Source organism: Hippoglossus hippoglossus, chromosome 13 (assembly GCF_009819705.1).
Source record: "Hippoglossus hippoglossus isolate fHipHip1 chromosome 13, fHipHip1.pri, whole genome shotgun sequence".
In the NCBI taxonomy this organism is placed as follows: domain Eukaryota; kingdom Metazoa; phylum Chordata; class Actinopteri; order Pleuronectiformes; family Pleuronectidae; genus Hippoglossus; species Hippoglossus hippoglossus.
The window spans coordinates 8,594,808-8,607,381 of NC_047163.1; the positions used below are offsets into that span (position 1 = coordinate 8,594,808).

General features: G+C 42.5%; 1 protein-coding gene and 1 long non-coding RNA gene across 13 annotated transcripts in view; one reads left to right on the forward strand and one right to left on the reverse strand.

The window, feature by feature from the left end:
- The window catches only part of LOC117773461, a 38,787-nt gene extending 36,243 nt beyond the window's left edge, over positions 1-2,544 (forward strand). Inside the window, exon 3 of the long non-coding RNA XR_004615920.1 lies at positions 2,358-2,544. This is a non-coding gene — a long non-coding RNA (uncharacterized LOC117773461). The remainder of the gene's footprint in view (positions 1-2,357) is intronic.
- Positions 2,545-3,055: 511 nt separating this feature from the next.
- ncam1b (neural cell adhesion molecule 1b) overlaps positions 3,056-12,574 on the reverse strand; it is a 71,098-nt gene continuing 61,579 nt past the window's right edge. For 8 of the 12 annotated variants that reach the window (XM_034605447.1, XM_034605446.1, XM_034605443.1 and 5 more), the window contains 4 exons: positions 10,273-10,471; positions 9,108-9,224; positions 7,223-8,332; positions 3,056-5,194 (listed from right to left, as the gene is read on the reverse strand). In XM_034605447.1, coding sequence (XP_034461338.1) covers positions 5,074-5,194; positions 7,223-8,332; positions 9,108-9,224; positions 10,273-10,471 — 1,547 coding nt within the window. In that variant the 3' untranslated portion in view covers positions 3,056-5,073. Of the gene's footprint in view, positions 5,195-7,222; positions 8,333-9,107; positions 9,225-10,272; positions 10,472-10,784; positions 11,724-12,574 lie in introns of those variants that run through there. The other 4 variants (XM_034605448.1, XM_034605449.1, XM_034605440.1 and 1 more) reach the window with 3 other exon arrangements.

Sequence of the window (12,574 nt, forward strand, 5' to 3'; positions counted from 1 at the left end):
ATGTAGCATTAATGAAGCTATAGTGTTGGAAATAAAAAAAAGCTTAACTATTGTGTTAGATTTGTTTGTTGTCCCTGTTCTTTACCTACGTAGATCAAACCAGCAACACTAGAGTGGATGTGTTCTTGTTTATATTTAAAAGGTGCATATTTCTCAATAATCACTACATTTCCAGAATTTCCAGTAATTATAAAAAAATTTAAAAGTGCTTCTTTAGTACAGGTTGTCTGCTTCAATATTAAATATAATCAATATTATCATTATTGCATATTTCTAAATGTGTTATGTTGCTTATATTGATTTTAATACAAAGTAATAGGCCCTACTTGTTTGATAAAAGACTTTAGAAGGTCCTCTAAGTATCTATCTCAAAAATACAGGGAGAGAAAACGTGTCCGAACAAACTTTTGTCTTTAAGTCAACCTCAGAGCTGTGTGAGTCTCTTTAGTGAGCAGTCACCTCTGAACAGGACGGGGGAGGGGAGTGTAACAAGGAGCCTGTCTTCATTCATTCAGTCTGTTTTCTTTTGGGACTTTTCAACACACGAGTGCAAATCTGGTGACCTGGTGTTTTAAGATGCTGACTGTGGTACTTTGTTAGCTGATCAATACATATTCTGGGTTTCTTTTTTCTTAACATGTTATTTCTGCCTGGAGTCAAATCCTGGTAAATACAGAAACAATCCGGATTTCCCTCCTTTACTGTTCATTTAAAATAAGTAAAATGTTCAATAAATGTACTTAAAATGTAAATCCTGGAATAAGTCGACAAATACCCACAATGTAAATGGAGAAGGTGAAGAATTGTAAGTGCAATTACTCACTTTTGGGGTACTAATACTTAATATACCCACATTGTTATTGTACTTTACTCTTTCACCCCTCTACATCTATTAAACAGTTACATTGCAGAGCACTAAACAAAGTATGATAAGCTGAAGAAATACATGTTATTGTGCACAGATACTATTGATTATGTTGTAAAATAATTGAAATTACTTCCACTTATATCAGCTGCAACATTCCAATGCCCCTTTTATCCCTAATAATAATATCATAATGTGTTGTTGACTTCTTTGTGTCTGTGTTTGCCAACTTACAGTTGTAGAAATTACATAATTTGTTAAGTGAAAATAAGTAAATTCAGCTCCTGCAACTTATTAGGAACAGAAATATTAAATAGTTTGGAAATCCAACTAATTCAGTGTTTAGTAACTTCCTCCTTTGTTAAGCTTAGAGGTGAATAGATCATTGTGGAGCAACCGGTGGACAAAGAAACAGAGAAGAGAGTAGATTCCATTAAATATCAGCAAATTCTGGATTCTAGTGTCCTGCAGTTGGTCCAGTCAGAAAGTGGAAATGAAGGAGAGCGGCATCAACAACAGGACAAAGATCCATACCTCAAAATCCAACATGAATTATTTCATTAAACACAAACTGAAGTTATTTTATAGAGACATCCTTCAGTCCTCTAACATGAACCCCATTGGGGGAAGAAGACCCTCAAAGTTGATCATAAACATGGTGTGTGTGAAAAACTGCCTAAAAATACCCCACAGCTTGAAATGATGTGGAAGAAAGAGCAAGAGAGTTTTGATAGAAGGATGGTTATGATGCGACTTTTACTTTTTGCTATTTTTAAGTTAAGGAAATTAAATATTAAAAACATTGCAGAACTCTCATTTACACATGTTACACTGATATTCCATGCTGGACTTTAAGCTGTAATGGAGACATTTTTAAAGATTCAGTATGTAGAATTTAGTGGTGAATACCCCTCACCTCCCCCTCCCCCTCCACTTCCAAACATGAAGGAGAACATGTAGCAGCCTTCAGTTGTCGTAAAAACTCAAAAGCTGTTTAGTTTGTCCAGTTTGAACTGCTGTAAAAAAACATGGCGGCCTCCATAGAGAGGACCCGCTCCTGATGTAAATATAAAGTATTTAAATATAAAGGGCCCATTCTAGGGTAAAGAAAACAACAATTTGTATAATTTAGATCATTACACACTAGTGAAAACACCACAAGGATTATTTTATATTCAATGTCTGCCCATTGATCCCTTTCACCTAAATCTTACACACTAGACCTTTAAATTTAGGTACTGCTAATTTGACTAAAGTGAATGATGTGAACACTCCTCTTATTGTACAAGTGTAAACTCAACTCCCCGAAGTATATAGAGGAATGACTACATTCATAATACCCCCATTTTAGTATTGTATTTAGTATTTCTATATATTTCCCCCCTTGTGCTGCTGTGTCATTTGTGACTTTCCTCTCTGGAGGATCAGTGATGGTTCCTCTCGTCTTGTTTTCACCATCACCTCACGTGTGCTCATGTCTTTTACTTTGAAGGGCCCCTCCGGTCGGTTCCTGTGTGGCCCCGGCTGCCTGCCGCTGCTCTGACCGGCTCAGGAGGCGTCATGGCCCCGAATGATCCTCGTCTCTCCATCCAGCGGCAGACGGAGACGCGTCACAGGTGCGAACCCCTGACAGGCTCAGGACCGAAGTAATAACACATGAAACAATCCAGGTGCTGCTGAACCGGACACCAGGGGGAGAGAGGAGGGGGGGGACAGGCGCTCAGTCTGCGGGCAGCAGCCAGACTGTGGCCCGGTCAACACTCCTGTTGTTGACACCGGTTCTCAGGTCCGTGTCTCACTCGGAGGGACCGAGGGGGAGAACATGCCACAGCTGAAAATACCCCCCCCCCCCCAGCTCATCAGTATTTCTGACATGGGCCTGGAAGTATTAACTTAACTCCCGCACATTATGTAACACGTGTTTATCCGAGCCCCGTCTTCTCCGGGCCAGGAGCCCCGGGGACCGAGCAGCCAAGACACAACCTGTTCGCGCTGTGACCTTTCTGTCAACAGTCCTGTGTCCATGACATGGCGAAAACAAAAAAAAATCAAGAGTGGTACACAGGTGTATAGCGCCATCTCCAGTCCACTACATATCACTGCACGCTCTCAGTCTAAGAGGAGACACTTGTTTAATAAAAAGAGAAATAACAAATCTTTATATAAATAAATTGGACCACGACAGGTTTAGATTTGGAAACCGTTTTTCTTTTTATTCTGTAAACGGGGTTGTTCACTCAGACTGTACACAACAGGTCGTCTCTGAGTTGGACCCAATAAAACCAAAAGGAGCGTCCAGAGACCAGGGAAGCAAGGTGGGAACAGCAGAGGAGTCCAAGGTGGGTTTTATTTAGTCATTTTGTTCTGATACATCTCAAATCTGCTTCTTTTAACATTACATCTATTATTAACAAAAAAAAAAGTTTGATCTTCTGTTTGGTGGAGGGGGGGGCACCCTGCTTCCTGTCAGTGGATCCAGAACATGTCAAGCAGTCGCTCTTCGTGAGTGAGTTTGTTTTTTTATTTTTATTTTTTTATTTTTTGCTGTTTGTTGTCGTACAAAAAGACAATAACTAAAAAAAAAAAAAAAAAAAAAGAAGAGAGAAATTCAAAGACCACATTACAAGAACACTTGAATAACAACTGGGGAGTGAAATAAAAAAACGGTGTATTTATGCCAGAACAAGCCCCACAGGGTAACACTCATTAAATCAAGATGAGAACTATTTGCCCCAAACAAACACGAGCACGTCTATCTGCCTTGTAGTTATATGTTATAAAGTACTGACTGAATTCATGCCAAGGCTCAAAAACACCTCCCTTCACTATAGCTGGCAATATATAGAAGTGCTGTGACCAGAGACGGACAGTTTAATACACTACACGTGTTATAATGACCACATTAGTCCATTTATCGTACTTTTTCTTCTAATAATACAATATACCAAATCAAAAGAAAAAGGCTAAATCTCTCACGACGAAGCTATACAGGTTATCATAGAAACTGATGACGAGACGCTCTACTGACACACAGGCACAGTGCACAAGCTTGCAGGCAGGAATGGAAAAAAAAGAAATCTCTGTCGTTTTTAAATAGTACAAAAGTGCTTTTGAGTCCTTGTTTAATTTTTTTTTTCGCTTCAAAAGCACGAGTCGACGCACGAAGCCGGAGCTTTGTTGTGTTCTAACGTGAGGAGGAGGAAGTGATCGCTGTCGAAGTCGTTTCCCCCCCGAAAACAAATAACGTGGCTTATATTTAGCTCGAGATCACAAGACATTCGCTCGGTTCAGGGCTCCTCAACCCTCGACTGAGAACCAGCACTTTTCGGTTTGTTTTTCTCTGAATGTTTGCGTTCGCTGAGCTGCCTCATTTAATCAAATGCATTTTATTAATGAATATTTGGAAGCAACGCTGTGGGAAGGCAGTGACAGACTGAATAAATTTGATCGTAAAATGGGCCAAACCGTCAACGTGTTGTGGGATTATTTTCCCCCTGCAGCCGGCTCTGGGTTAATCTTGCATTTTTATCACCGTAGCTAATATGGTTTTAATCCAAACGTTGAACTCGGGCCTATGTTTGATTGATGCCAGTGTTTCTGAGATGAAACATCCTGTATCACACAGAGTGAAACAATAAACCTTGTAAACAAAACAACTTTTACAACCACTTGCAGGTCAGACATGCAGAACAAGCAATTCATGAGACTAGCCCTCAAATTAAAAGTCAAACAAAAATAAAATGCAACAGTTTTACTTTTGAGCAGTAGAACATTAAAATAAGAAAAATAATTTCTATATATAAGTCTTTTTTTTAAGTTTTTTTTTACATTTCTCAATAATAATCAGATGCTTGTGTGTAATGACGATTTAAACTGTAAGCACAATAGAAAGTAGAGTCTAATTTCATATATTTACCAGGCAATCGTTAAAATAAGAGATTGTTCATCCTTCAATCCGGACTGGTTAAATAGAATAAGAATAAAAAAATAAAATAAATCTCTTATGAACTAAAGATGAGCTCCTCCGGTGTCGTAAACATTTCAGAAATAAAAGCACAGTCAAAGTGCACTCTAACCGATCGACATGTGTGTTTTTGAATATGTAGTTAAGGGCACTGGAAATCAAAACTCCTGCAGTGTTTCTTGCTCGTCGCCGCTGCTGCCGCACAAAATGTTTTGGAATCAGGCTGGGGTGTTCCCCCGGCCCATCATGCTTTGCTCTCGGTGGTTTTTGTCTGCATGACACTGTTGTGTTCTGCAGCGATCTCTGTCAGGGCGTTTGAAAATCCTGCCTCCTCCAGCTTGACTTTCTCGTCGGAAAAAAGCTTCCTGCAAATGGTTGGGGGGGGGGAAGAGGAGAGATCAAAATTAGAAATCTGATCGTCTCCGGCAAGAAAAAACCAAATCCCAGCAAACAAACACAAGTTGAACCATTTACTCTCAATGACATCTTCACCCAATATGTAAGAAGACCCCGCGTTTAGACGTCTTCTTACATATTTCTTCACCACCTTTGACAACAGTTAGATAAAATTAAACAGATAATGACAAACTCACATAATCCATTTCTAGACTTACACAGTCCGTACGGATGAGTTTAGTTCTACCTCAGAGAGACTGTGATCAGACAGAATGTGTTTGTGTAGACGCTGCCTGCAGCTCAGAGCAGGAACAACCACGCCAGGCCTCCGTTGTCTTTAGCACAGCGACTGAGGATTTACTCAGAGGCGTCCAGTTACTGCCTGAGACTAAATGTTATTGTCATTAAAATGAGGTCCACATCAGACATGGACTCTGTGACATCGCTGGTCTCCAGGTGTTTGATTTATACTTTATTCAGATATGAGAGGACTGTTTAAAAGAGCCTCATTGCCTCTGGTGTATAAGAGTTTAAAACTGGATGAAGTTTTCAGTCAGTGACATTTACAACTTATCTTTCTGTTAAAGACTTAATGACACTTTGAACACTCGCCTCACTCTTCTGCCTGTTTTATAAAATTGACTCATTTAAATTCTATTTGTTCACATAATGTCAGTTTTTCTGGATATATACAGAATGTCATCCATGATGATGGCATGGATGAGAAACTGCACGTCTGGTTATTGTTGTTACCTTCAAGGAGGTGTTGTTTTGTTAGCAGGATCGAGCAAAAACCACTCAACCGACTTTATTACAATTTGGTGAGATGATGTTAGACGGGCCAAGATAGAAGCCATTTAATTTTGGGCTGGATCTGGATCTGGGGCGGATCCAGGAATGTTTTTCTCTGTCGTTATCACAGAAAAGAATCAGGCATTTTTACTGTGTACAATTTGAAGAAGCTTAATGGGATTGAAGGGGAGTGTTTGGCAGATGTATGAGCCTTTCTATTTCTAGGAGGCAGCTCTATGGAGCAGAGGACTGAGATATGTCAGGTTTTGAATACACAGAAAAACTGGTTGATAATATGAAAAGTACAGAATATCACCGGCTTTAGTGTTTCAGTGATACATTAGTTTTAAACAACTGGACTGGTTTACTTTGTCCCTGCTTGTCAGGGGCCTCGGCTGTTTCCTTACTGCTGATTAGGTGCAGTGTTTTCTGTTCTCACTCAGGTTAACCACTCCTCCATCATACGCACTTCCAGGGGATTCCTCCTGGAGCGCCGCCCTGCACTGTCCACTGGCGTTAGAATCCAGTGTTCCCTGGCTCTAGCTCAAGAAACCCTGACCGACTCAGGGGAGTAGAGACTGGGTGTAGGAAGAGGTCGAGCTTTTTACTTATTTTATGATTTGGCGTCACCCATTGTTCCTCACCTTGTTCAATGCTGGTTAGTATTGCTTATGTGGTTCTTTACTTGCACTAATAAAATAAAAGGCTACTTTGCCAGTTAACATCAGCGCTGTGTTGCTTCCCTTACACCTGGATGCACACTTGGTTGTAACACTGCTGCAGCCTCTACGTTAATCTGACATTACCCTGAACACGTGTGTCCTGTTTGAAGATTTACAGAAATCAAGCGTGGAAAACTATCTTACGATAAAGGTCTAACACTAATTTCTACTAATTAAAAAATGAGATCGTTCTCTAAAATCGTCATCACACGTTTGTAATGCGCAGCATGTCTGAAAGAGGCTCATCTGTACTTGTGGTGAATGTTGCAGAACGTCGAGACCCCACAATGAAGAACTGTCACACACGAGCATAAAGAAAGAAAACCATCATATCACTCCTCTATCCCAATGTCATTACCACAGTTTACCATTACAATATTTCATATTGTGTGGTCAATGGCAAGATGCGGTGGTGAATGAATGGGCATACAAATTACACACACACTCACACACACACAGATAAACCTCTAGAGGGAGCCGTACTCATCGTTGACAGGAGCAGTCTTGGCCAGAGTCTCTGATGCGTCCAGAACTGGGCCAGAGGGGGGGAGGTCTGCGCCGTCTCCATTGGGCAGAGAGGGGGCAGAGGGCGGGCTCTCTAAGCTAATAAGGTCTGCGGGGGGGAGGAAGCGTCTCTCTGTCCCATTTGTCAGCTCTAAGTCTAAATCTGCACTAAATCTGGGCCCCACGTCGGGGGTTAGAAAGTCGTACATGTCTGATGGCGCTGTGTGGAGATCATTGGAGACCAGCCCCTGGGGACGAGGGGGGGCAGGAGTAGGAATGGTAGTAACGGGAAGAGGAGAGGGGACTTCTGCAACTAGAGGAGCAGATTCTTCAGCATTAAGAGCAGTGTGGGTCACTGAGGGAGAGCTGGTAGCAGCATCTTTGGCAGTGGGTGTGTTGCTGTCAACAGTTTGGTCGGAGGGGTTGTTGGTGTCGGAGGCAGTAAGGCTACGCCCACTGGAATCTGGGGCAGTGGCGTTTGAATCGGTGTCTGGTTTTGGAGGGGCAGTGTTTGCTCGAGCGGAGGCAGTTTGCGCTGGTATCTCGAAGGCTAAGGCTACAGGGTCTTGTTTCGTCAGGGGCTTGGCAACCGGTGGGCTCGGAGCCTTTTTCTTGGTGTCGGGAGCGGGAGAGGATGCCGGGGAGGACGTGGCGAGTGGAGATACAGGGGGGCTACCTTTAGCATTCAGTGCGGCAAGTTTGGGAGAGTGTCTACGTTTCGGTGGTATTGGTGTCCCAGATTTTTGAGGTTTAGGTGTTTCAGGGGTACAAGGAGGGGTGGTTATTTTCTCCTGTTCTTCCGGGGCGTAACTTCCTCTTTGTTCTACTAACGGGGCCATTTTAGCCTCAATGGCAGCCGTGAAGAGTATAGGGGCCAGCGGGGTCACATTTGACTCTGGAGTCGGGGCCGGGGCCCTGATGGGGGTGGGTGAGGGGTCGTTGGCCGGGGTAGACAGGCTAAAAGTGAGGGTAGTGGACTCGCTAGAGGGGCTGTCCTGAGCAGGGTCAATTGTTGCAGTGGCTGTGTCAGAGTTGGTGGCTACGGACGAGAGGGTTTCCAGTGCCAGAGCAGCAGTGAAAGCCGCCAGCCTGAGAGAGCAGGGAGAGAACAGAGACACACAGACTAGACACCAGGGTGACTGTGACAGAGGAAGGGTGGCTCAGACAAGAGCATGCAGAGGGATTAGTTGGCTTTAGAAAAAGAAAATCACACAAAGACAAAAAGAACTGAAAAAAACCCAGCAAGTATTTAAGCCTAGTGAGGAAAAGAAAGAAAAGAAAAAGAAGGCGTCATGCTGTGAGTGGACATTAAAGGATACATCCCATACACACACCAACACGGAGTACACCGACTGGGACGACTAATTTAGTAAAAAGGCACCAGTCCTGCACTCCTGCTGAACTACAGCACCACGCAGAACCACCTCGGAGGGTTAAACAGTACCAGTGATAATCTCATACTGTGTAATCTCATTTTTTCCAGACTGCTGATATGACAGATGGCTGCTGAGGTTGTCAAATGGCTTCATGAGGTGACCACACTAAAGAGGACTAAAGCCTCTCTGTGTCTTTAACTGGTATTGCTTCAACCTTGGTAATAATGAGACAGAAAATCTCCAGCGGCTGGAGAGAGGAACACAAAGTGCAGTACTTCCCTCTGAGTGGGAATAAAAAACAGAAAAGCAACAGCGGTAGTTCAGTGGACTCCACTCAAGAATGACCTCCAGGTTTCAGAGAATTTCAAGGGACAAATGTCGTCCTGTTGAACAACGTGATTATTCTTTGAAGTGGAGTGCAATGTACGACAGCTAAAAGAGACTTGAGCAGTAAAAAGGCGGTGTGCTGTGAGTCAGCTCCTACTTACTCTGGCTCTGTGAGAGGTGTCATTTCATTGGGTTCTGTGGGTCCTGCTGCGTTGTGATTGGCTGTGTACTCGTCCTCTGTTCTGACTTCCACTATTGGCTCTTTGGACTCATCTTTCCTGTAAAACAGTGAATGTACAATATGATATTGTCTCTTAGCACAACCTGAAGACCAGATTATTGTGGTGAATACTGTCGATGAAAGAAATGCAGCTAAGAGGCTGAGCAGACTGTTATGACTGAGTCACAATGTGTATATGTGTGATTTATGGTGTTGTTCTCCCTCCCTGCCTCAGGGTGGTGCTGTTCACTCTGTTCTGTGTTTTGCCTGTGTCTGTGTTTTCACAATGAATGTGATGGACAAATTTAATTAATTTCGAAATCACTTTTTTTCAATCAAGGAAGATTTCCTATCTACTGCTACTGTTGTATATTGTCTGAAGGAGGTAAAAAACGGAGTTAGGTGAGATCTTGTGCAGATTTCTCTCTAAATGAAGTCACTGTATATTTTGCATTAATACCTGGCAGAGATCTAACACTGCTGGGTAGAAATCCACAGGATTTGTGTAACTCAGATGGCTCAAGCCTCTTACGTTTCAGATGAACTTTGGAATATCTTTTTTGAATAGAAAATATGCGATAAGCTATATTAGGAAAGAATGAACAAAGTCAGGCTTGAGTGTTTAAAGGAACACATACTGTTTTAATACAGACTAGAAAAGTCCTTTAACAGTTCAACGCTCCTATGTTCATCAACTTGCCTCTAACTCTGTCTGTGGACTGTTTGGAGGTGGACAGGGATTCTAGGTGCGTGAGTGTGTTCAAGCTTTTTGCTGAAAGGAGTTCCTGCTGCAGCTGGAAACGAATTGATCATCCACAACAAGTTAACAAAGTTGTGGGCTGTTAAAACACAACCATCACCAGAGAGATGTGAAAGATCTTTGTAGAGCTCGAGGGAAACGCAGAGTCAGGTGATAATTGTCAGTGTTTGTCAAGTGATACAAATATTGATAAGAGCAACTTTAAACAATATCTATTTCACCAGATTGAGAAAATAAAATGTACATATGAAGATCTACAGTATATCTGGGCCGAGATGTTACTCTGACTGAGGGTCAGTGTTGAAACGACTGAACCCCTTGTACTCTAATTGTCTCTAATACTCACACGAACGCTGCCTTGCCCTCCTCCAGGTTGTGTCCTTTGGTCCCGGTGCCAGATTTGCCGCAGAGGCACATGATGAGGCCACATTTGTTGACAAAGTAGCAGGTGACGTCCACCGCCAGCAGCAGCAGCAGAAACACCACAACAAGGATCCCTGCCCAGATCATGATGCCCATGGAGAGCGCTGCCTCCTCACCCATATCTGCCAGACGGAGGAGACGTGAGGGAGGGAGAGCACAGAGCTGCAGCGTGACAATTTTGTACAAACAGCCAGGAACAACTCAATGATGTGCTGCTCTGCTACTGTAACCACAAATGCTCCCAGAAAACAGAAACCACTCACCTGCTGTGAGCACTGATACAATCTAGTTGTCTCTGTGTGTATTAGGTTGCAGTGTGTGTGTCTTCACTCGTGTTTCATTATTTATATATCTTTGTTGTAAATATGAAGCATGTTGAGGAATGTATATGCAATCGGGTTAGTGAGGCTGTCCTTAAAGAAAACATTTCAAAAATAAATATTCAACACATTTATTTGGTATTAGAAAGAAGAGCAAACCAACGCTTACACTGAGTTGCTAGTTACAGACACATGCAGGACAAAATAAACGTACAAAAAGCTGTAATGCATCATCACGGTTTGTGTAAAGTCATGTTTAATTCTAGCAGAAGACTGACTCTCTAAAATATCTTCTGTTTACAGATAAATTCAACTCTGACAGCAACAATTTACAGGTAAACAAGGTCTGCTAATGAATCCACAGCTGAGTAAAGCACCCTCCAGTTATAAAGGTGTAAAAACTGGTATTTTTCAAATATTTGCTACATGCGTGTGAAACATCTGGATTGTTGTCTTAGTAATCAGCACAAAAATAAGTTCCCTTGTGATAATTCTGTGCACAGCTTATCTGTGGCGTCATTACAAATAGTTTAGGTTAGCTGTCTCTGTTCAAAAAAATGTAAACGTTAATCTTTAAACATTTACAGAACATATGCAAAGTTTTGTGATTAATTTAGGAATATAATACAGTGTTTATGTAAACGTACAGGTCCAGCACTCAGCCTTTGCTCTGTTCTAAGTGCTATTGTTACAATAACTTCATTTCAATTCCACTATTATTCATCACTGTAAACTGGCACTCGTCTCTGTTGTCTAGGGCTGATGACGGGCTAATGCTGAGCAGAGTGAGTCTGTGGGAGGCGCAGGTTTCCCACTGCCTTTGGTTAAGCACGTCTGTCTGGTCTGTTCTCAAGCTACACAGGACCAAGTCTGTCGTTGACAAAGTCTGTTTTAAGGAGTGAACGCATCCAGAGAGACAGCCAGGCCAGAGGAAAGGCGAGCTCTCCTTTACTCTGTGAACTCCCCCGCAAAAACTAAGAGAGCAGAAGTACAGAGATGAGGGACAAGATGAGTGATACCAAAGAGCATGTCACAGATGAGCAGCCCTGAGTGGCTGAAGGGGTTGAAGACAGCACAAACCCCCCGAAAACACCAAAATGCACACAGGTCGAGACGAAAATGTTCACGTGATCCACCACAGCAATGTCCAGGGCCAGGCAAGAGAGCAGGACCATTGAGAGAGAGAGAGAAAGGGAAAGAATAAAGGACGAGTACAGGGGGAGGGAATGAAAGAGAACAGAGGAACAAAAAGAGAAGGGTGGGGAAAACAGAGGAAGAGAGAAAGTGAAAATGTGTCAGGTCTGAAAACCAACCAAAAAAATAAATAAAAGTTATATCAAGGGGAGAAAAAGAAACAGCCACAGACCAAAGCGAAAGCACAGCAGGGGGGGGGGGCTACATGTTGACTCGATGGTGCCTCAGAGGTGAGTGAGTGGAAAATGCTTTGGATTGGAAAATGAATTAGAAAAGAAGTGAGAGGAAAACGTAATGGTGTGCCGTGATGTTTCAGGAAAGCACTCGGCAGCGTCTAGCATCTAAAGCGAATCTAACAGGCTGGCATTTTTCGACGGTTGGTTAAAAAGGAACAAACTGCTACTGCTACCTCGAGGTTCGAGTTAATCTGAGGTTATCACGGGTCAATTCAAAGGATGCGTCTGTAAAGGGACAAACTACCCAGTCTATCTGCTAGCGCAAACTCAAGCTCATTTAGCGAGAGCTGTCAAAACTTTAAAGTGAGAAATTTGAGCCAGAAAATCTGATTTGGCCATCAGCTGTCCAGGAAATCATTTTTTTCCCCCCTTGTAGATTTATTCAGTTGTCATTCACCTTTCAGAGATAGAGTTAAAAATAGAACTTGGTGCTCGGGCTTGGAGCTTTGAGTTTGGCTCCTCAGTTTTCTGGCTG